This window comes from Peromyscus californicus, unplaced genomic scaffold, assembly GCF_007827085.1.
Source record: "Peromyscus californicus insignis strain IS unplaced genomic scaffold, ASM782708v3 Scaffold_4__1_contigs__length_199733344, whole genome shotgun sequence".
Taxonomy (NCBI): domain Eukaryota; kingdom Metazoa; phylum Chordata; class Mammalia; order Rodentia; family Cricetidae; genus Peromyscus; species Peromyscus californicus.
The window spans coordinates 152,500,969-152,524,435 of NW_026294562.1; the positions used below are offsets into that span (position 1 = coordinate 152,500,969).

A 23,467-nucleotide genomic window follows, 5' to 3' on the forward strand; every position below is an offset into this window, starting at 1 on the left:
TGCGCTATTATGCCTAGCTGAAGCTTTGTTTTTATGACCTTAAGCAACTCATTGTCTTTGGGCTCAGTTTTTCCCTCTTGAAAAATGGTAACAATAAAACTCTGCCTAGGTCTTAGGCCTGATCCAAGGCTTGAACCACATAAGAGAAAAGAGCAAATTGTGGGGTGCTACCCACACAACTGGCTTCATCTTTTATGTTCCTATGCTGGAGGCGTGATGGCCACGGTTTTATTTAATCCGCACAACTCTCTGTGGTAGAGCAATGCCGTTATCTCCTCTCTCAACAAGGCAGAGACAGGTGAAACCCTGCCTGGGGGTCACACCGCTAATAAGCAGCTGAGCCAAGACTTACGGCCAGCTGCTGTTTGTTGTGGGATATTTGTACGTGGTGTGAAAATGTGTTGCTGGGATTGGTGAATGGCCAATAGCTAGAAAGAGGTTAGGTGGGACTTCAGGGGACAGAGAGGACTCTGGAAAGAGGAAGGGCAGAGTCGAGAGCCAGACAGAGAAGAAACAAGAGGTGCAAGAAGAAAGAGAGGTAAGGCCATGTGACAGAACGTAGATTAATATAAATGGGTTAATTCAAGTTACAAGAGGTAGTCGAGACAAGCCTAAGCTAAAGACCAAGCTTTCATAACTAGTAAAAAGTCTCCGCGTCATAATTTGGGGCTGGCGGGACAGAGGGAGACCCGTTACAGCTGTTCCCACCATGGGCCACACTGAGGACCACATGGGGTCACTAGCAGAGGGCCCTCCAGTCCGAGGAAGACAAAAGGGGCGTGCTTCTCACCTGCAATCCTTCCCTGACAGCCTCCAGGAGGTAGGGGATGATGGAGTAGTTCCACAGGTCAGTGAACCACACTCTGGAACCATCCACGTCGATGGGACATGACAGGAAGAGCCGGGGACCTGGGGACCACAGTGAAACACATCACAGTTGACATGGGGCGGGGTGGTGTTGGGAGACCCCTGGCCGAGCCTCCTCACTGGAGGGATACTGGACTTTCTAAGCAGTGGTGGGGCTGATGGCTTGAGGTAGCAGGCTACTAGCAGCTGGCTGGTGGGCTCCAAAGGGGATAGTCCAGCCCGCTCACCCCAACCCTCAATGAAAGGGAGGTGGTCTTGCAGAGGAGGTGTTCTTAGTAGTGGTACTGATCTCGATTTTTTTAAAAAGGAACCCATTAAATGTATGAGAGAAGACATGATTTAACAAGTGATTTTGATTGTTAGATTATTTTGCAGGTTTAAAAAGTAACTTTTAAACTGAGTTCTGACACAGAATGCTCACCAGACATCATGAGATAGGAAACAGGCATTGCATATATACATGTGTACACCGTGACTAAGCTTCAGAAGACATGGCTCTGCGGACGTGGCCGGGAGAATGAACTCCCACTGAAGTGATGTCGGGACCAGGAAGTCTGGTCTTTTGCTCTATTTTAATCCCCAACCTTCTGCAAAGCTGGGAACACTTCACATTTAAAAACAAAGCCATCCCAATGGGTGGTTCAGCCTGTAGCTCCTGGGGAGGGACTCTGTCCTATGTCCAGCCCGGCCAGGACATATCTCCATAGGTACGGAGGCCTGGCTTCATCTTTGTCTCCAGGTGTCCCTCTGCCCATTTTTATTTTAAATTTCTGGGGACATCACGCATATCTGCTGAGCGCTGTCCTGGCCAGGACCCAGAGGACAGTGCATGAAGGAGCCAAGGTTCTTGGGAGACCACTACCCACTCCATCCGCCCAGCAGCCTGCCGCAGCCTGCCTCGCCTCCCACCTACCGATGGTGACATCCGAGGAGCTGTGGGCCTCCAGGAAGCGGTTGAGGTGATGCCAGACCTTAGGGATCCAGTTGATGATTTTCACCAGCTCCATATTGCGCACCCGCCCACTGATCTCCGTCTCCATGAGCTTCCTCCTCAGGAAGCGGCCAAGGAAACCCTTCACAGGCTCCGTGTGGTTGGCACAAAGCACCCACCTGGAGGAGTCAAGAAATGCCTTTTACCTTACTCTTTCTGAGGAGTGGATGGGGGGAGGGGGAAGAAAGGAGGTGAGAGGAGGGAGCGGCGTGGAGAGGAGGGAGGGGAAACTGTGGTTGGTATGTAAAGTAAAGTTAAAAAAAAAAAAAGGAAATGCCTTTTAACCACAAGGACACCCAACATGGCATGGCAAGCCTCAGACACCAGCGTGTGGGAACGGAAGGTGAGCACACTCATTGCAGCTGCGACCACATTTAGTGCATCTTACAGAGGCCTGCATGGTGGCCAGCGAAAATGTGTTTGGGGTCCAGACGAAGGTGATTGAAGTCTACCCCCCACCTAGAGGCACAGGCAGAGCTGAGGGCAGGGTGCGGGGGTACCAAGTGATGCCAGGGCGAGCAGTGTCCCCTTGCATGGAGCTGGACCGTCACTGGAGGAGAGGCCAGCCTCTGGGATTTACAGCAGTTAGCAGGTCCACAGACCCTGCTCTGTGGGGACATTTAAAGGGAGGGGCTGTCACTGCTCACACCGAACAGAGACAGGCACATATGGCCACAGTTGCCTCCCTGATACTGACTGAACCAGTGACTGAGAGTCACAGGGATCCGGGTTCAGGCTTCGGTTCTAACTGGTGTATGACTCCTAAGTCACCAGGTCCCTTGAGCCTCTGTTCTTTATTGTAAACACGAAGGTATATGTCTGTGGTGAGAGTTAAGAGAAAAGGCCCAACAGGAAGTCCAGCACAGGCCAGGCACTGGGAGAGCTGAACCTCCAGCCTTCTTTCGTTCTTTCTCTCTTTTCTCTCCATCTGCCTGGACGAGGGGCGGGAGACCTTACCTGAAGTTATGATGTAGCTGCAGATTGGGAGTGGAAGAGGTAGCCTGGTTCATCGTGCCGATGATGTAAGGGCTGCCGGGAACACAATTTGAGAAGACGATATAGGGGTGAGCTGGAAAGCAGGGCTTTACAGACCCAAGGACAGCTGGGTACCTCTATGGTGGTATTTTATTTGTACTGAAATGTGATTTTATTTGTATGTTAATAAATAAAGTTGCCTGGGGGTCAGAGCTAATAGCAAGCCATAGCAGAGCTGGGCGGTGGTGGTGCATGCCTTTAATCCCAGCACTTGGTAGGCAGAGCTAGGTAGATCTCTGCGTGTTCAAGGATACAGCCAACAGACAGTGATGAGGCAGTCATGTGGTTGGTTTTACAACCAATGAGAAGACAGAACAGAAAGTCTATATAAAAACAAACAGACAGAAAGTAGGTCTCTCTCGGAGAGGTCTCTTGGCTGAAGAGGCTAGCTGCAGCAGGCAGGTAAGGCTCTTAGCTCTGATCTCTTGGCTTTCTTCTTTGCATTGGTTCTGTGTTTCTTATTTAATAAGACGGTCAGTTACATCTACATACCTCCCCTGCTCTGTGTATGCACCACATCACTGTCGTGCTGGCCTGATTCGCCAGCACGCCCCCTGCCCCCGGCCCTGAGGTCTAGGACCCATCTTTACCATTTATGGTATTTGCAGTTTAGCAGCCCGTTGAAGATCTCGCCCAGAGAGCTCACGTGGTGCAGGTTGTCCAGGATGATGACGAGGGGCATATCCACGGCATTGTTCTCGCTGTTGCACTGGTCGGCCAGGTTGGACAGATACTGGCGAAGTTCCTACGGAGGCCAGGAGAATGAGCTTGAAATCACCCTCCTGGGAAGACCTACATGCTCCATGCCTTCACTGACCAAGGCCAAGGCAGGAGGAAGATCCCCTTATGATGTTACACTGTGGACACAACACGGGCACCTGCCTGTCACAGGGCATCAGTGCAATGGGGAAGGTGGCTTTCCAGACCCTCCTAAGGGGCGTCTGATGACATCAGCCTCACCGTGTAAGCTGGACACGCTCAGGACTCACATGGGGACACGGCATGGTAACTCTGTCATGGATGGGCTGTGATTAGCTCTTTTCGCAGAAGCTGAGGAAAAGGGCCAGGCAGCTGGCCTGAGACTGCACCAGGGGAGCATAGGCTGGGTCAGACTCGGGTGCCCAGGAGAAGGACCCATCTTAGAGGCTGGCCCAGCTGCCCAGTGGGCGATGGTTCCTCCCCCTCCTGCATGTGCACGCCTCTCCAGGCCTCCCTTTCGAGTCAAAATGTAGCTGGCTCATGAAAATGCTCACGGTGTTCCTCATTCTCTCAGCTGCTGCTCACCACGGGCAGATCTCCTGGTTCCTTCTCATTTGGAACTCCCACCCTCCTTACCTAGGCCTTCAGTACATGGCTGAGCCATGCTCTACTTGGGCAATCAGCCCAGGGCAGTGGGATCAACTCGGGCACAATTTGCCAGCCACTCACCATGTGGCCCTCCTTCATTCACCCACTCATAAGCTGTAGACAGAGAGATGGGGGCTTGTCTCATCCCGTGCCTACATCAACACCACAAGGGGAACTGGTACATGGGGCGGACAACCATGAAAACTGATTCTCTCAAATGCAGGAGGTGACTCATAAGGCAGAGGGCCCTTTCCAGTTCACCAGGTGTGCTGTGCAACATCGAACAGGGCTAGAAATCACGAGCTTTTACTGTATGATGAAGGGTGAATAAACGAATGAAGAAATGAAGGACACTGCAAAAACTCTTCACAGCCCCCCAGCCTGCACCAGGTCAGACTCCATCAAGTCCCCATTGTTTTCCCCCAAGTACTGATTTATAGATGTTAAGAAGCACGAGTAAGTTTCACAGAGTAACATTCAGTAACCTCTTTAAATGCAATTCGAATCCTTATTATAAGTTAAATAGAATAATAATTTAACGCAATAAGCTAAATACACACAAAGCCTGCATATCCTTTACTACAAAAATGGTTTGCACAGCCACATAATGTAAATCAACTATACATTTTCATAATGAAAGTACTTACATTTACGTCACTAGAATACCACCTAAATACCTGTCCTGACCTCAGGTTTACACGCTTTGCCATCCCTACTACTGAAAGCATTTATTTTTAGAAATTTTACTGCTATCAAGGAAGATGACAGTCACTAACATTTAACAAACACTAGTTTCTTAAAAAAAGGAAGTGCTCTTTATATAAGAATATTAAGACAAATTCTTACAAGAACTTCATTCCTTAAAAGAAACACAAACCAGTTCATTCTCTTGAATAATATCTGCCACTGTCATAAAAACTTGAAATACATAAAGGACATGACTCAACTTTCATAAAGTCAAAGGATATTTAGATTGCATATTATGCAGCTAAGGTATATAGCTTGGAACACACAAGTATGGCTTGTTCAGATGGAACTACATGGTTGGCTATACTTTAAGTTAGTAGTCATTAAAGCCCAGTAAAGAATTCAAATACAGTCAGATAAAGACAGGCAACAAAAGGCTCAAGTTATAAAGCTAAAATTGAAGGCTTCTTTCATTGTATGCCTAGCTAACATGATAAGTTCTTGATGAACTGGACACATCTGAAGGAGCTATCACTGTGAATCATAAGTGAACAGGACTGACTTGCCCCAGATGGAGCTCCTGGTAGGAGGATCTGACTCAGAGCATTCCTTTCTGTAAGCCCCCTTCTGAGCTCCTCTCCTGGCATTCTAGAATGGAGAGCTTGAAAATACTCATAGTGGTGGTATCAGCAGCATAAAAGAGCCCCAGATGCAGCAGGCTCAGGATGATCTCCTCACCTTGCTGGACTTGTGGTCCACATTAAAGGTAGCAATGACGCCATCTGTCAACTCCCGTCCTTCCCGAAGGACCACATACTCGGAGAGCCGGTTGGCCAGGTAGGTTTTTCCAGTGCCGCTGGGGCCTGAGAGGATGATGCGCCGGTGCTCTGTCAGCAGGGAGACGTAGCGCTGCAGGATGGGCTTGGGGATCAGGGACTCAAATACCAGAGAGTCTAGGCTGTTTTCCGTGAGCCCTGTTTGAGAGAGATGGGGAGGGCTTGAAGTTTGGCAAGGAGGGTGGCTCTGACATCATCCCTCTTCTTGACAGTCCTAAGACTCCTGCCCACCCAGGCACACTGGAGGCTGAGAGTGCAATGGTGCTGCTGGAGAAAGCCACCCTCCTGGTCACCAGCACCTCCTGTTTTTGCTCCCCTAACTCTGGACTCTGTTGGCCTGTTAGCATTTACTAGCCCTGTAGTGTCTATCCCAGTTGACTCTAGTCTTGTCCACGTGCGGCTGCCATAACCCTGGGTTGCCTCTTCCCCTTTCTTCTCTCTCCTTCCTACTAGACACCAAGCTGCCCACACTTTGGTGTGCCAGGCAGACAAGGCAGGAAGCAAGATGCAACTCTGACGTTAGAATGAGAATACAGACTAGCAGACCCACACCTAAATGCTACATGCTGAGGCTTGGACCAGCAACAATGGCGAATGGAAGCTTCTCTCTCCTCTTTTCTATCTGGGACAATCTCACAAGCCAGAGTTGTTGACTTTAAAAGAATGGTCTCAGGGTCAGGGAGACAGCTCGGACAACAAAGGTGTTTTAGTGCTCACCAGTACAATATAAAACCCAAGCAGATCCTTATAAATGCTAAAACTGATGGCACCCACAGGTCAGGCTCTATGGAGTGCCACTCTCCCAGAGGGGTGGGCATCCTGTCACTCATTCCACCCAGGTCAGCTTTACCCCTTGGTGTTGGCAGTGCTCACTGTGAAACAAGGAGGTGACAGTGTGTGGCCCCCATGATGCCATGTACTTTGAGTCCCAGTTGTAAGTGGCTCCATTCCTTGGGGGCTTCTGTTAAACAGTTCTTGTTTCTGCATGCCTGGTGACTCATCCTGCTTCTCTGAGAGCAGGATTCTTTCTGTCAGAGTTTACTTATCCCTTCACCTGCCAGTGGGCTGCAGGATTGTGACTTCCCCACTTTTGTGGACTCTATCCCTTCAAACCAGAGTCAGTATAAACCCTTCCTTCCTTTGCTGTCCTTGGCAGGGACTTTATGCCAGCAACTAGAAAGTAAATAACACAGAAAATGGGTTCTGAGAAGTAGGGCCACTGGTGATAGCCTTATTCCTCGGTGCTCAGGCCTCTTGAACTGGTTTGCAGAAGGAGTGTGGAAGTGCTTGCAGCTTCAGGACAGAAAAGTCCAGGAAAGCAGTAAGCAGATAAAAATGAGCCATTCTGGTGAGAATTTGGAAAATCAGAATGCGTAGAGAAATATGGATAGTGAAAGCGTGGCTCATGATGTTTAGGGGGTGGGGAGTATGGCATGACTCCATCAAGAAGTAGGGGGTGGGGAGTATGGCATGACTTCATCAAGAAGTTAAGAGGTCATTACTGGCCAAGACTCTGGCTGCCTTCTGCCCATCTCCTGAAAACTTGAATTTAAAAGCGATGAACTACAGGGCATAATGGTGCATGCCTTTTATCCTAGTACTTAGGATGCAGAGCCAGGAGCATCTCTGTGAGTTCTAGACCAGCCTGGACTGCATTGTGAGTTCTAGGTTAGCCAGGGCTATGTAGAGAGAAAAAAAAGGTAGACTGTGGTAGTTTGAATGAAAACGGCCCCCATAGGCCCATAGGGAGTGGCACTAATAGTAGGTGTGCCCTTGTTGGAATAGGTGTGGTCTTACTAGAGGAAGTGTGTCACTGAGGGTGGGCTTTCAGGTTTCAGAAGCTCAAGCTAGGCCCATTGTGGTAGTTTGAATGAAAATGGCACCTATAAGCTCACAGGGACTGGCACTATTAGGAGTATGGCCTTGTTGGAGTACATGTGGTCTTGTTGGAGAAAATGTGTCACTAGGGGCGGGTTTTAAGGTTTCAGATGCTCAAGCCAGGCCCAGTGTCACTCTCTTCCTGCTGCCTGAGGATCCAGATGTACAACTCTTAGCTGCCTCTCCAGCACCGTGTCTACCTGCATGTCTCCATGCTTCCCACAATGATGAAAATGGACTAAACCTCTGAAACTGTAAGTCAGCCTCAATTAAATGTCTCCTTGATAAGAGCTGCTGTGGTCATAGTATCTCTTCACAGCAACAGAAACCCTAACTCAGATATGGACTAATGTGTTTGGTAGACGTACTTTCAAGGCAGGAGAGCACTCAGGTTATAGTACGGTTACTGCTCACTGCTCCTATCCAGGTCTACAGTGAAAAAGAACAGTCAGGCAGGAGGATAAGAAAATGCAAATTGTTTGGGGGAAAGAGCTTGGGTAAGCTGAAAGAACGGTGAGGTCAAGGTGCATACTGAAAAGGATCTGTAAGTGTTAAAGAGAAACCTGCTTTGCAACAACACAATAGGGAAGGAACCATAGGAGGGCTTTCCTCCTCACAAAACTGTCCGGGAAAGTAATTCTGCAAATTCAGACACCAAGAAGCCATTATAACTGCAGTTCAAAGGGCAAGGGTCCATCCCACACTGGCAGCAGAACTTGGCAACATTGTCCACTTTGTACCAGTTTTGCAGGCACACAAGACCTAAGATTGATGAGGTCATGGAATTTCGCTTTATGGCTCCAGAGAGCTGCCGAGCCTAGGCAATGATTGGCAGGGTCAGAATCTCAGCAAGGAGAATCCCTTAGAAGCCACTGCATGAAGTTATGGAGGGGACACTTAAGCTGCAATGGGATCCCAGGATGTTGGGGAGACCAGGACCATGAGATACCAACCAATGAAAGCTTCAGGAATGGAGTGTAACTGAGTCAAGAGAGAGACTGTGCATGCTAAGGCAGCAGAACTGGAGGGGCAGGGCTACCCAAGCCCTTGGAGCCCAGCCGATTCCATCACAAGCCCAGATACTTGGTATGTAGCCATAGGACTGCTAAATTTCAGTCTTTCTTTGGTCCAAACATCCCTTGCTATAACCCATGCTTCATTCCAGGATGGGAATGCTAATGCTATGCATATTTGACGTATATAACTTGTTTTTACTTTTTATAGTAGTTAACAGTTTGCCTTGGATCTCAGATGAGACTCAGACTTGCGATTTTTAAAGAGTCTTAGAAGTATTAAAAACTATGGGAGTTTTTGAAATCATACTGAAAGCATTTTGCATTATGAGATGACCATGAGTCTACAGGGACAAGCAGTGGAAGGCTATGGGGCATGATACTTCCAGGAGCTGGGGCTTCGGAAGCTCCAGGAGCTGGGTGTGTGGGCAAGAGTGATATCCTCAAAATGTTTGCACAAACTTTCCTGTAGCCTCTAGTACGTCATAGTTTCTCCATCTGTAGAATGGGCTCGTGCCCAAGACTGGCTAGCAAGTACTCTTCACTGCTTTGGTAAAGTGCCATTTCAGCAGGGTTATTAAGGAGTTATTAGTCTCTCATCATCTCAGTTATAAGGATAATGGGACCTTTTGATGTCTAATTCCAGCAGTAAACTGAAGCAATTTGTTTCCTGATGGTGTAACTTGCTTAAGTAGGAGTGGTTGATGTAAAAGAGGAAAAAAAATACACATGCACAGTGAAAATAGACATACCTTGGCCACTGAAAGCCCCAGCTTCCCTAAGCAGCCACTTAGCCTTTTTTTCCCTCCCAAGACAGGGTTTCTTGGAGGGAAAAAAAGACTGTCCTGGAACTCACTCCGTAGACCAGGCTGGCTTTGAGCTCCAAGATCCGCCGCGCTCCTGAGTGCTAGGATTAAAGGCATGCGCCACCACTGCTCAGCTGGCAGCCACTTACCTTTGACAGTCACCAAGATGGTGGTGTTCTCTCCCACCAGGTAGCCACAAGGGAGGAGCTCGGGGGTCTCTGAGGTGTTGCTGCGCTTGATCTCACCGATGCTATAGCCGAGAACACTGTCTGAATTCAGCCCCAGTTGACTCACTGGGTCCACATGAATGATGTATTCCTGGAGAAATAAAACATGGACCCCATCAGAGAGCTGGCTAAAATCTGCCGGGACTCCCATTTTCACCGGGTGATTGATGGGTGCCCTCTTTTTCTCAGATGACACCTGAACTGAAATTAAGCTGCGGCACATACTCTGGGGGATATCTGCTTAAGGTGGGGAAAACCAAGCCCCTAGCAAGACCATGAACGTTTAATCTGGGTGAACCAAGCAGCTTTTCCTAAATTCAGCTGGACTCTCAAAGGCATCAGGGTCTGTGAATGGTGCTAACCAATTCCTAAAAAGGAACCGACAGGCAGTTTCTTCCCATCCCCCATGTTGGCTCAAGGCAAAGACAGAGCACAGCCTGCTGCTGCTGGGGAAGGACAGCCGCGCAACTTCCAAAGGAAAACATGGGTTTCATTTGCAAAGTAGCCCCTCGGTGGCGACTGTGATGGTTAATCACCTGGAGACAAACCACTAAAGCATTAGGTTAATTGATGTGATAAGACCCACCCTAAACGTGGGCAGGACTATTCTATGGGTTGGGGTCCCAGAATGAAAAACAAACCAACAAACAAACAAACAAAGACAGGATGAGCTGAGTAGCATCACTTAGTGCTGATTCTGACTGTGCATATCAAATGACCTGGCATTCTTCTACCATGCCTTCATGGCCACGATGGGCTGTATCTGTACTTAAGCAGTGAGCCAAAAAGAAACCCTTCTTTCCCAAAGTCACTTGTATGTGCATATGTATGTATGCACAGCTGTGTGTGTGTGTATGTGTGTGTGTGTGTGTGTACAGGACAGAGGATAACCTCTGGGGTCATTATTCAGGCACCCTCCACCTTATTTTTTGAGACAAGTAAACCAGGCTTGCTGTCACAGGGCCCTAGGGATCTACTTTTTTCTGCCTCCCCAGTGTGGAACTACAAGCACACATCACCGTACCCAGCTTTTCCATACGGGTTCTAGGATCACACTCAGGCCCTCATGCTTACAAGGCAAGCCCTTTCCTGACTGAGCCATCTCCTCAGCCCTAGTGGCTTTGGTCAGCAACCAGAAGGTCAATGACGGTATGTTCTGGGCTGTATGGTACCACAGACGAGCTGATGCCAGTGTTAGCCACAGGCCCCCAGTGGTCTCACTCCCTTATTTACTGCAATCCTAAGAGCCCACATTGCGGCCTTTCTCATCCGAGCACACCTCAGATTGTTGGGTGTTGGCCAAGGAGGCAGAACTGTCCAGCCCTTCCTGTCTGGTTTCCATGATGAGAATGCTCTATTCAGTCAAAAGGACTAAATCCAGACCAGGTACGGGAGCACATGCATCTAGACCCACTTGGGAGGCAGAGACAGGAGGATCTCGGTGAGCTCGAAGCCAGCCTGGTCTACAGAGTGAGTTGCAGCCCAGCCAGGGCTACATATAAGATCCTATCTCACAAAACAAAAACAAAAAGTTCTATTTTGAGGATGGAGAGATGGCTCAGTAGTTAAGAGCACTGGCTATTTTTCTGGAGGTTCTAGGTTCAGTTTTCAGCACCCACATGGCAGCTCACAACCATCTGTGACTCCAGTTCCCAGGGATCCAATGCCCTTTTCAGGCCCCTGAGGGCACAGGACACCAGATATAGGTGTAGGCAAAGCATTCAGACACACGTTCTTTAAAAAAAGGAAAAAAAAAAAAAGAACTGAATTTCCCTTGTGTGAAGTCATTTGACCCACATGCTGGGAGAACAATGTGCTAGCTAAGTCAGGTTTGGTCAGATGACAGAGCTAGACCTCTGGTCTACTTCTAGGTTGGTGGCATCAGGCACTTTCCTTGTCTTTAAATGGAACAACGAAGGGCTTAGTGTGGTCTCTGGCATAAGACGTAAAGGCCATTGTCACTACTACTCAGGAAATACGATTAATACTTAGTGTGGTTGATTTATTGGGGGACAGAAGAAAAAAAATCAAAAGCTTCTTTCAAATCATCTTGGGCCCCAAGATTCACTTTGGTACTCCCTCGCTATTTCTGACATGGGAAACACCCAACCCAGTGGTGTGACTGTGCCTACATCCTTGACACCGGCTGGGGGGATGTTACTGCCAGAGACTGCAGGATTGGTATGGGGTGCTGGTCATGTATGTGCAGTACCAAAGGGCAAAAGTGTGCTGCCTGGGCTTCACCCAGAGACTGTAATCATATGGAACAGGACACAGCTCTAGGGACATCACTGTGAAATGACGTGTACTAGCTGGCCAGCTATTGCTAAGGGCAGACGACAGAGAAGGACCGGTCACATACCATCATCTTTTCATGCCCTAGAGGACCAGGGGACAAGTCCTAGCAACCTAAGGACAAGGAGTAGAGAGGCGGCTAGGGAAGTAGTCGGGTTATGGGAATAAAGGTCTCCTCCCGCTCCAAGCCCACAGTCGTGGCTTTCTTCTCGAGGCACTTACTTTGAACAGTCGTCTAACCACCCCATCGAGCACGTCCCACTTAGTCTTGCCACTAACTCCAATGCAGCCAATAAGGAAAAGGTGTGGTCTGGAATCCTAAGGGTGAGGAGACATATGCAGGTGAGAAGGAGCCAGCAGTTTTCCGGCCTGGTTGAACAGAGGCCTAGGCATTCCAGCGCTTCCAAAAAAAGAGGAGCAAACCCCCATTCCTTTCCATGCCAGGCATAACTCAGCTGGCACCCAATAGCCTGAAACCCCATCTCTGCTCTGCTAAAACCGCAAAGGGTCAGGGAGACTAAGATCGCCTCTCTGGTACCCGGGACCATCAGCTAGGTGCCCGCTTTGCACAGGGCATGGATTCCACATCCTTGACTGTGTCCCCCCACCAGCTCCTGTCTGCCAGCACCCCATTTTCAAAGCTTGCTAAAGAACTACTCACCTTTTCCAGGAAGCTTCCGTGATTCAACTGCCTGAATCAGAGCTACGCTGGACAGACTCAGACAATGAAACCTTCTCAACTTACATTTAGCTAGTTTCAAATTTTATTTAATAAAGTTTGTCATGTTGTTAGAACTTCAGAAAGAACGTGTCTACTTTTTCCTTTCTTTCTTTCTTTTTTCTTTTTGGAGAGCCTCCCACCTCTGCCTCCAAAGTGCTGGAATTAAAGGTGTGAGCCTGGCTTCTTATAATTAAAAACAATATTTATTACTTTTTCTTCCACTAAAACTTAAAACAAGCTCAATTCAGAAAATTAGTAAAGTTCTGGGAAGACTGCCAACAACTATCATTTTTTCCCACTTCTTGCTTTTCTATACCCACAGGGGCTAACTGATCACATCAATGAAGAGGATGCCGAGAAAACATTCCATTCTGCTGGGTTTTTAACATCTCGAATGCTTGTGAGGATGTAGCTAGGGCGGGGTGGGGCTGGGTGGCGGACGCAGGCATGCAGCAGTTAAGAGTCAGCCGAGAGAAAGAGCACCAGTGGCCGTGACAGGGCCTGACTCCGCCAGGGCCTTGTGCTCTTGGGTTTCTTAGCTGTACAATGGGGATGACACCATGGTTGGAACCCCTGGGGTATGCTGCAGTGGCCCAGAACAACAGCGTGAGGGGAAGTGGCTTACAGTCCTGGAAGAATGTCAGCCGTGACATTGACAACAATGGCAAGGAGGATCAGCCATACATAGGGATGTCACCTGCCTGCCCTGTAAGGATGTCGTGAGAATGAATTTCAACCTGACAGGCCAGGTCTCTGGTAGCTGGGTTCTAAGAAAAACTCTGGTAGACAGTTCTAAGACCACGGGCAAGTCGGCCACACAGTGACAAAGCCAGCAAGGAAAAGTCTGGCTACAGACACTTCGTTTTGATGGGCACTTTGGTTTCCCAACTGTTTGAAACCATAACAGCATGCTGGCTAGAAATGCTATGAACTACAACGTCAAAACATCAAGGGGGCTCGATGTGGAGACTCAAGAGGCCTTTTCCCACTGTGATGGATGGCCAAGGTCATCCAGGGCATCCCATAGGACTTACCCACCAAAATACAGCTCACCTTGCAGCCCTCCACCTCTACTTCAGAACAGTCTCTGGCAGGTATACATCGGAACAGAAACCATACCAGAGAACCACCGGCTTCTAGCACAGTGAGTCAGGATGTCCCTACCCATCCTACTCTGAGCCCCTGTGCTTCCTAGACTCAGTCGAGGGCCTTCTGTCTCCCAGCTTGGTGAATGCTATGTCTGTAGCCTCTGACGAGACAGAAATGGGCCCTGGATCAGCTAAGTCCGATCAGCTTCCTCTTCTGCCTTACCAATAAAATGTTCACAGCTGCTGGGACATGCTTCAGGAAAACAGTAAATCCAGAAAAGCATTTCTTTCTTTCTTCTTTTGTTTGCTATTTCCAGACAGGGTTTCTCTGTGTAGTCCTGGCTGCCCTGGAACTCACCCTCTGTAGACCAGACTGGCCTCAAACTCATAGAGATCCACCTGCCTCTGCCTCCCGAGTGCTGGGATTAAAAGTGTGCACCACCACCACCCAGCCAGAAAAGCTATTTTGGAGAGCATTAGTGCTTCCTAGTGCTGAAAGCACACTGTGAAGCCATTTTTTTAGCCAGTTTTATCAATCCTTTAAACAAAGAAATGAAGGGCTTTTTGCTTGCTTTAAGTCAAAGGATAGTCAAGGGGTGTGGGGACAGGAGAGACCGCCAAGGATTGTAGATATAAGGACGGCTGAGGATTGTGGGTGCAAGAGGGGCTGCTGAGGATTGTGGGTGCAGGAGGGGCTGCTGAGGATTGTGGGTGCAAGAGGGGCTGCGGAAGATTGTGGGTACAGGAGGGGCTGCTAAGGATTGTGGGTGCAGGAGGGGCTGCTGAGGATTGTGGGTGCAGGAGGGGCTGCTGAGGATTGTGGGTGCAGGAGGGGTTGCTGAGGACTGTGGTGCAGGAGGGGCTGCTGAGGATTGTGGGTATAAGGGCTGGCCAAGGATTGTGACACAGGAGGGACCGCCAAGGATTATGGGTACAAGAGTCACCACCCAGCAGAGGTCTCTCTTTCTGTTATCAGAACACTGTCGTAAGTATTCCACTTTACCTTTACAGTTTCTTTTCTTTCTGATTTTTGTTTTGTTTTGCTTTTTACTGTGGTGCTAGGAATGGAACCCAGGGCCTTGGACATGCTAGCAAACACTTGGCTACTGAGTTACATCACCAAGCTCCCCTTGTTAATTTCTTACAGACTATACATGAAACTCCATCATGCATATTCATGTATAGTATAATGCAGCATGTATTGGGTCTACTCCAACACTTCATCATCCCCTAGGTCTCGGAATGCGTCCCCTGTGAGTAAGGGAGACTATGATATCAAGAAAGGTGTTAGTATTGCCCATCAACTTAGGTTTCCAGTCACTAAGCTAGGCCATTTCTACCTGGGGAAAGGACAGGTGAGCAGGGAGAGGGAGCCGACTAACCTCCTTCCACTTCATTGCCTCCTGAAAGCTGACAACTATCTTAACATGCCTGCCTCCTTCCTTCCGAGCCGAGCATTCACCAGTGTCATCCAGCAACATGTCTGCGAATGGAAAACATCAACAGCCTTAGGCACATGGGGACAGCAAAGCTGCTTCCCGACACCTCTGCTGCCTGTGGGCACAGCAGCAGGCCAAAACGGGTGTCAGGGTGCAGGGGCGGTAGGCTTGGGATGGGAGAGGGCAGGATGGATAATGCGATCACAGAAACCAATGTGGGGGAGACCAGGGAGCCAGCAGGCCGACAATGCATCTTGCCGGATGGAAGTGCGAGGCAGACTCAAACAACAGCAACAGTAGCATCATGGGTCAAAAATAAAAGCGTCAGCCTTGAAATGCTCACAAAGGAAACTCAAGGTGCGTTCTGGGATGACGTGCCAGCCTGAAGTCTACCCCAACAGCCAGAAGGCTGAAAGCCAAGACATGGCCTCTGGAGGACCTACTACAGAGGGGTATATGAGCATTGGGCCTGCAGATCAACTTCTTAGAATGGATTGAGCAGAAGTCAGCATGGTGGGCAAGGAGAAACCCAAGCTCATGGTCCAAAGAATTTAGGGTGCTGGAGCAAAGCATGGAATACTCTAATGGCTGGGCTCATGTTGGTAGCAGATGCACACCCAGACACACACACCCCAAGTGCACACACGCCTGCTACCTCACCGTCAGATCTGTGGACCTGCTCATCCTGGAGACTGGAGTGCCAGCTGCAGGCCTCCATGGGCCCTGGTGCCATGAGTCACTCACCCAGGCTGGTGGGCTAGACCTACCCAGAGCCCCACAATCCACTCACCCAGGCTGATATACTCAGCTTATACCCAGCCTGTGAGCCACTCGGTCAGGCTGGTGTATATGGCCTGCTGCTGGTCCTACGAGCCACTTACCCAGGCTGGTGGACTTGACCTTCCCCCAGCCCGTTAGCCACTTACCCAGGCTGGTGGACTCTGTGAGGTTCAGGCTGTGTTGTGAGAGGCCTAAAGACTGCCTTGGGGAAGCAGAGATGGACACCTGGGAGGGGGCCCGGCTGCAGCCACTGCCTTGAGACTCAGACTTCAGTCGGTCATTCTCAGCTTTCAGCTTCTCAATTTCACTCTGCAAAAAATAAGGGAGAAACTGACTCAATAGATGATGTCATGAATGGAGCATGCCTTTTCTGGAGGTTAGACCAGCCAAAATCAGGCGCACCCTTGGGGAGACTCTACAACATGCCCACCTTCCCTGCTAGTGAAGACTCTGGCAGGGCTGGTCCCCTCCTCATGGAGAATTGCTCTTTAGGGAGTATATAGAAATTGCCTTCCCCAGGTCAGCTGCCTGAGTGGCCAGTGTAAAAGAGTCTGGCAACCGAAGAGGTTGGAGAACTTGGAGTGAGTGACAGATTTCTCAACTCCAGGACTTCTCCGAGCTTTAAGGAGCTGTTTGCTTTGCAACACTGAGATGGGCACACGGGGTCATTTCCCTCGCGCACTAATTACGGAGCAGCTTTCCTTTCCAGGAGCCTCTCACAGATTCCTCTCACAGAGTCGCTCATAGCTCCAGGGAATGTTCTTTGGTATGATGCTCTCCAGTGAGGTCACTTTTAGCACACTCCATAGGAGTTTGCCATTCTACAGTTGTCCATAAAGAACCTAATGCAAGCAAGCCTTGCTGCAAATTGCAGCTCACAAGACCGACATGGCTTCACTCCACAGCAGAAGGTAGGGCTTGCAAGAACCAGTCTGAAGCCACCTTCAAAGGAAGCCACTGGCTCTTCCAGCTGCAGGACATGGAGAGGTTTGGGATGAGGACCAGGCTGAGCCTTGGGGGCAGGCAGGCGGGCGGGCGGGGTCCAGCTTGGATAGACAGAGGATGCTCAAGTGGAAGGAATAGCATCAAACACAAAGGGACACAGGGAGAATCGGCTAAGAGTAGAAAGGGCAGGTGGAAGGCTTGACGGCCAGCTGTAGGGGCCACCTGTGGAGGAGGAGGAGGCAGTGTGCAGCCACACAAGGTCTGATGTGAAGACTTGCTCTCCAAAAAATAGAGGCGGGGAAGCAGCAATGGCCAGCACACCCACCTGTACCCTTCACCCCCGGGGCTGCCACTCTGCAGCTTCCTGGAGCTCTGTTCACCGTCCACTCACCTGCATCCTGTTCATGGCCTCTCGGAGCTGGTCCAACTGGTGGGCAGAGCTGAGAGCTTCCAGGCGGATGTCCGTCAGCTTCATCTCCTTGTCTCTCAGCTCATTCCGTAGCTGCATGACTGTCTCAGCTTCACCGTCCATACACTCGGAAATTCTAGGCAGAGAGGATGTTACCGACAAAATAAGCTCTCATTAACTCACTTGCCCCCTCCAAGAGTGGTCCAGGTCAACCATCACAGTGTTCGGCACCATCATAACCGTCACAGTGTTCAGCACTATCATAACCATCACAGTGTTCAGCACCATCATAACCATCACAGTGTTCGGCACCATCATAACCATCACAGTGTTCAGCACCATCGAAACCATCACAGTGTTCAGCACCATCATAACCATCACAGTGTTCAGCACCGTCACGACCGTCACAGTGGTCAGCACCGTCATAACCATTACTCAGAGCTCAGCACATATCAGCCCCTCCTCTAGCCTCTATTGCTGTCTCAAGAGGATCATACCCAAAGCATCCAAAACACACAGATTTTGTTGTTCAACCTATGAAGAGCAGTGGTCACCAGAAGAGCTCTACTGCATCTTTCCTCAACATTGCACTAACAGAGGGTAATCGGAAACCGGTAGACAGGAGCAGGAACCTTTGGAGTATGAGTACTTCCCGGAGCAGATACAGCCAGCCTCATCCCTCTCAGAAGTGAGGTAATAACCAAGATCAGAAACTCAAGAACAAAACATTTTTCTGGGCAAATGAGAGAGAGAGAGAGAGAGAGAGAGAGAGAGAGAGAGAGAGAGAGAGAGAGAGAGAGAGAGAGAGAGAGGGTCTGAACATGAGTAGATAGAATTAATCTGATTTTTCATTTTGTTCTGAAAACTCACTCTTTGAGGTGTCTAGGAAGATCTGCTGCTAGTCCCTCATGCCCTGCCTGCTCCTCACATTCATTCTTATATAAGACAATAGCAGATTTGGGGATCAAGATCCAAGAAAATGAGGTGACATGAAGCCAAAGCTCCTGAAAGCCATGACACAGTGTAGACAACTTGTTCACATCAGAACAAAGTGCGGCTACTCTATTCAAGAAAGCAAGGCAGGGCTCTTGTTCAGTTACTCGGGTTTTTTGTGGAACTCTTGCAAGTCAGTGTGAGGTGGAAGATCTTAAAAGCCATGGTAAGTAGTAGCCATTGGAAGGGCCAGTTCTACTAAAATACAGTTCTGTGATGTCGAAAGGATACTGGGTGACTAGGAATGATTTGGACCGGAGATGGGAGAGGAATGATAAAACTCAGAAAACCAAAACTCCAGAACCACCCTAAGCTCCCAAGTTTCAGAGCTGGAGCTGATGACTGCCTGGGAGACAGTGTGTTTGGCTTGGGAGGTGGTGGCCATGCCAGCCACTGCCTAAGACTCAGGCGCTGGCTTCGGGGCCAAACAAACCCTACCCATGAAAGAGGCTGAGGGTGTACCTCAGCTGCCAGCAGAAGACGATCAGAAAACTGTTCAAAGAGACGCAAAGGCTGAAAGGAATGTCTAACACTCAAACTGACTCGAGCTGTTGAATGGGCCTGAATGTGAACTGCTTCTAAGTGACAAAGCCATTTCCTGCTTTTTAAAAGTTACCAACTAGCAAATTGGCCAGGAGGCATATGCCTGGAATCCTAGGTAGCTGAGGCAGGAGGATCATGGCTTGTTTAGATGCAGAGTAAGGCCCTGTCTTTAAGAAAAAAAAATCACTACAAACTGAGGAAGCAAGTCTACTTCGGTATCTTCTTGAATTAAAAACCAAAACAAAACAACCAAACACAAGAACTTCCCAAAACGTTATCCCTCTTCTGAATCTGAGAGAGGCTAGAGGACTGTGGGACTCAAAAGACCCTTTACCTGGCTCTTTGTGCTCCAAGTAGCCTGCAGTTTGTAGGATGGAATTACAGTCATGCTTTTTTTTTTTTTTTTTTTTTTTTTTTTTGGTTTTTCGAGACAGGGTTTCTCTGTGTAGCTTTGCGCCTTTCCTGGAACTCACTTGGTAGTCCAGGCTGGCCTCGAACTCACAGAGATCCGCCTGGCTCTGCCTCCCGAGTGCTGGGATTAAAGGCGTGCGCCACCACCGCCCGGCACAGTCATGCTTTTGGTTTCAGAGATACGTTCGAATCCAGATGCTGCTGAGAGGGTGGGGTCTGCTCCAGGCTTTGCTGCCAGCTTTGGGTCTGTTCCCTTGTTGGACTCAGAACTCTGCCCCCGGTGGGGGTCACATGGCCTGTACTTCTCTAGGAAGCTCTCTCAGTGCCTACTTTGCGACTATACAACCCTGGTGGCTTTGCAAAGCTTGGCCAATCACGGCCTCCGCAAAAGGGGCAGGATGCCTGTCTACTCCCAAACTCACCATGAGACTCAATCCCAAAGCTTTGGTTTAATGATGTCTGGAGGTGGGACCTGGGGGAGGCAACTAGCATTAGAAGAGATGACGAGTGTGGGGCCGGATGACTGAATGAGTGGCTTTACAGGAGACGAAGGACGGACCTAAGTGAATGGTTGGTCTTGCTCTAGCCTGAGATGTGAAGCCCCTCACCCCCTAACTATGCAATGACCCAGCAAGAAGGCCATCCACAGGTGCCAAGTAGGGGCTGGCATATGCACCCGAACCGTGAGCTAAATGAATGTCTTGTGTGTAACTCACCTGATCTAGTCTATGCAGCCACAGCCACAGAGAGCAACACAAGACGAAAAGGAAAGAACATTGTGCCTTCTTTCCCCTAGCTCCTTCCCTGACTTGTTCTGCTTGGCACTAGATCCTTTAGGACTAGACTGTTCTTGAATCATTCCGAGAGAGTCTGGTCATACTTGCCCACACACAGTAGGTATGCAGCAGTGTTTTCTGGAGGTATCTGAAGCATAGCTTTCGATTGCCTTATACATCTGCCATGACTCCAATTTTAAAATGGGGAGAATGAGGCACGGAGCCATCGTTGTGCCCTTGGTCACACTATATAAGCATGACAAATCAGGATGGGTGAAATCCGCAGGAAGGGAGATCGCTTAACTTTAGGTTGTTGGACTGTACCCAGGAGGCAATCAAAGTAGGCTTTTCTACTTCAGAGCCCATGAACTAAAGGGACCTGATGTATCTTTTTTTTTCAGTCCCTAGCACATTATTCTATCATCCCCCTCTGTCTTTCCAGATGTGGGCTGGTGGCAGACCCAATTTTGAAAGTGTGGAGTGTGGGAAATGTGGCCTCCTCAGAGCTGCCATCCCTTCACCCACAGAGGAGGGATTTCTCCACGCCTAACCCTCTGCCTTTGGCTTCATCTTTGAAACCCTTCTCAAATCTACATTTGCACATTTTTACAAACCTTTCAAGGTTAGAAATAAGTATTTGCCCTCGGCTCACCCTTTGGAAAACCAGACCCAAAACCAACCTCTCCCATGGCCGCGGAGGCTGTGGAATGTACTAAAAGGGCTGGGGAGTCGAGAGCCAGCCCTGCCCATCCCTATGGGGACAGTGGTTTGGAAGGCGCCGTCTCGCTCCTCTTGTTGGATGCTGCAGCTTCTTTGCCTCTCTGACAGGTCCCCCAGCAGCATGTGGCCAGGTTTCTATCACCTCTCCCATGCAGTTACTCCCTGTGCTCCTGGGTCTCCTCCCACGCCACTGGCTCCTCTGCTTTGCTTCCTGAACTTTGAATGTCAGCACATCAGAGCTGGTCCTTGCCCTCTGCTCTCCATCTCCACTCCACCCAACTGAGAGCTCCCAGATGTATGCACACAGGCGCTCCAGGCTGGCTGACACCTCCACAGAAACATCTCCCAGGCATCGCACACACCATGACTTGAGTGGCGCTCTGGATCGCCAGCAGTGGTGGCTTGTATGTGAGATGTCCCCCATAGGCTCTGGTGCTAGAACACTTGATTCCCACCTGGGCTGCTGTTTGGGAAGGCTGTGTGTCACCGGGGGTGGGCCTTGAGGCTTGATGGCTCAGCCCCTACTTCCTGTCCACTCGTTGCTTTCTGACTGCGGGTGCAATGTGACGCACCACCTCACGCTCCTGCTGCAACCCACTCCCCACCGTGATGAACTACACCCTTTGAAAACCACACACCCAAAGAAACCCTTCCTCTCTTCAGTGGCTTCTCATCAGGTGTCTGGTCACAGCAATAAGAACATTAACAAGGACACTACCCTACCTCACCTGGGTCTCCCATCAGCCATTCAGCCAGTGCAGCAAGCACCAGAGTGTCTCTAAACCAACAGAGTACCCGCCAGCACACAGCTGGGGTGGGACGAGGGTCAAGAACTAAAACCCGAGAAAAAGCCCTCCATCAGATGGATCTGCACAATGGTAAGTAACAAGGCGGAGGAAGTGGGTGGTGGTGGCTGTTCCTTTATGCATGGCAGATAGGCCAGGCCTTATGGAGGAGGTCAGCTTGAGCAGAAAGCTGAGGAGTGAATACCAAGAAGAGCACGTTGGGCAGTAAAGGCTTTGAGGAGAGCAGTGTGACCGAAGGGTTCAAACGACAGAGCAGGTGAAGCTTGGAAAACGCTGCTGCCGCCGTGACCTCCCTCTACTCCTCATGTCCTACATTGCTTTCCACAGAATTCAAATTCAGTGTATGTCTCTTTTCTGCCTAAAATACCTCTGCACCTTGCTGTCACACTTGAAATCGGATGTGACGATACTCTGATTTCAGAGCTCCACAGGCTACAGTATCACCTGTCTCCAACCTCAGTCGGCCATGCTGCTCCTTGAGCATCCTACCTACCGCAAGCAGGCTATCCCTCCACCCCCTCAGACCTATCAGCCCATTTCCACATTGGGATCTTGTACTGCTGATTTCTTGGGAGGGCTGCCTTGCTCAGTCTGAGGCTGACCTGTGATCACCAAAGTCAACTGTCTTCTTTGCTTGTTCCCTAACAAGGCTGTATGGCCTTGAGTTCCGGACAGTGGGCTTTGGTAGGAGCGGACAGGTGCCTCCTGTAGGCCTGGCCCACAAAACCTTCCCATGGGACCTGTACACATGTCCTTCTGACCAGCCTGGATGCAGGACTACTGAGCAGATGTTCTTGGTCAGGGCAGGCCACCAGCTGACCAGGTGTGGGGTGAACCAGGAAGAAAGAGCTATGGACGCTACTGAGTCTCAGAATCAGACTTGTTACAGCTGCTAGTGTTTCTGACCAGAATGAACCAGCGGCTCCTTCTGTTGCAAAGCTCTCTGCTGAAATATCCCTCTCAGAGGGGCCTCCCCTGACTACCCCATCTAAAGTGGCTGCATCCCACGTTCATTCTTAGAATTAACCGTTGGAACAAACTGCCTGGATTTTCTAGACTTCTCTGATTTCAGAATTCTATGCTTAGTGTCTGTCATCCCACAGTAGATAGGATCAACCTAAGAAGGAATTATAAATATCTGGGACACTGTTGCAGCAGAACCAAGAATGGCTTCTGGTAAGGGGGTTGGGGGCTTAGGAGTGTAATGAACTGTATTGCTTCGTGTGGGGACATATGTCACAGACATGGTTCCCCTGTGATGGGCATCAGGCAAATGGGGCCTTCATCCCTAAAGAATGCCATCTTTGACAGCCTGTTCTTACAGACCACTGTATACCAAGTTCATATCCAGGAATCAAGAGGATACAGTGGGCTCCTTCCTCTCTGGTCAGGCAACTGCTGAGTCAAGACGCTCTGGGATGGATGATGGAGACCTGTCCTGTCTTTACCTCTTGGAAACCCTGTGGGTACTGTGAGAGGGGCTTACACTTTCAGATTCATCTCTTCTTCCATTTAAGAGAATACAGCAAAGACAAGGACACACAGTGGGCCAGCTCGTCAATGCTGTCTCCTTTCTAATCCAGCTTCTTCCCACTTGGTTTCTCCCAAAAGAGGAGGAAGAGATCACCACGGATACCTTTTGTTTCCACTAAGGGGCATTCAAAGACACAAATTAATTTATGTGCTGTCTTCTACACCCTGTCTTCCACATAGTCAGTGTGCCAACCTATGTGCATTTCCTGCAGCCAGCGCCAAGCACCTGGGTAGGGCTAGGGATACTGTGTAGGCCACAGCCCTCAGGAGGTTGCTGGGTTAAGCAGATCAGCTCCATAGATGTGACCTCCTGGGAATGAG

At 49.5% G+C, this 23,467-nt stretch overlaps 1 protein-coding gene across 1 annotated transcript in view; it reads right to left on the bottom strand.

Annotated features, from left to right (window-relative positions):
- Nav2 (neuron navigator 2) overlaps positions 1-23,467 on the bottom strand; it is a 367,113-nt gene that overhangs the window by 11,310 nt on the left and 332,336 nt on the right. The window contains 10 exon segments of the mRNA XM_052762814.1: positions 791-909; positions 1,781-1,977; positions 2,816-2,887; positions 3,484-3,638; positions 5,666-5,901; positions 9,610-9,778; positions 12,205-12,300; positions 15,174-15,274; positions 16,157-16,319; positions 17,347-17,500. Of these exon segments, the coding sequence (XP_052618774.1) occupies positions 791-909; positions 1,781-1,977; positions 2,816-2,887; positions 3,484-3,638; positions 5,666-5,901; positions 9,610-9,778; positions 12,205-12,300; positions 15,174-15,274; positions 16,157-16,319; positions 17,347-17,500 (1,462 nt within the window).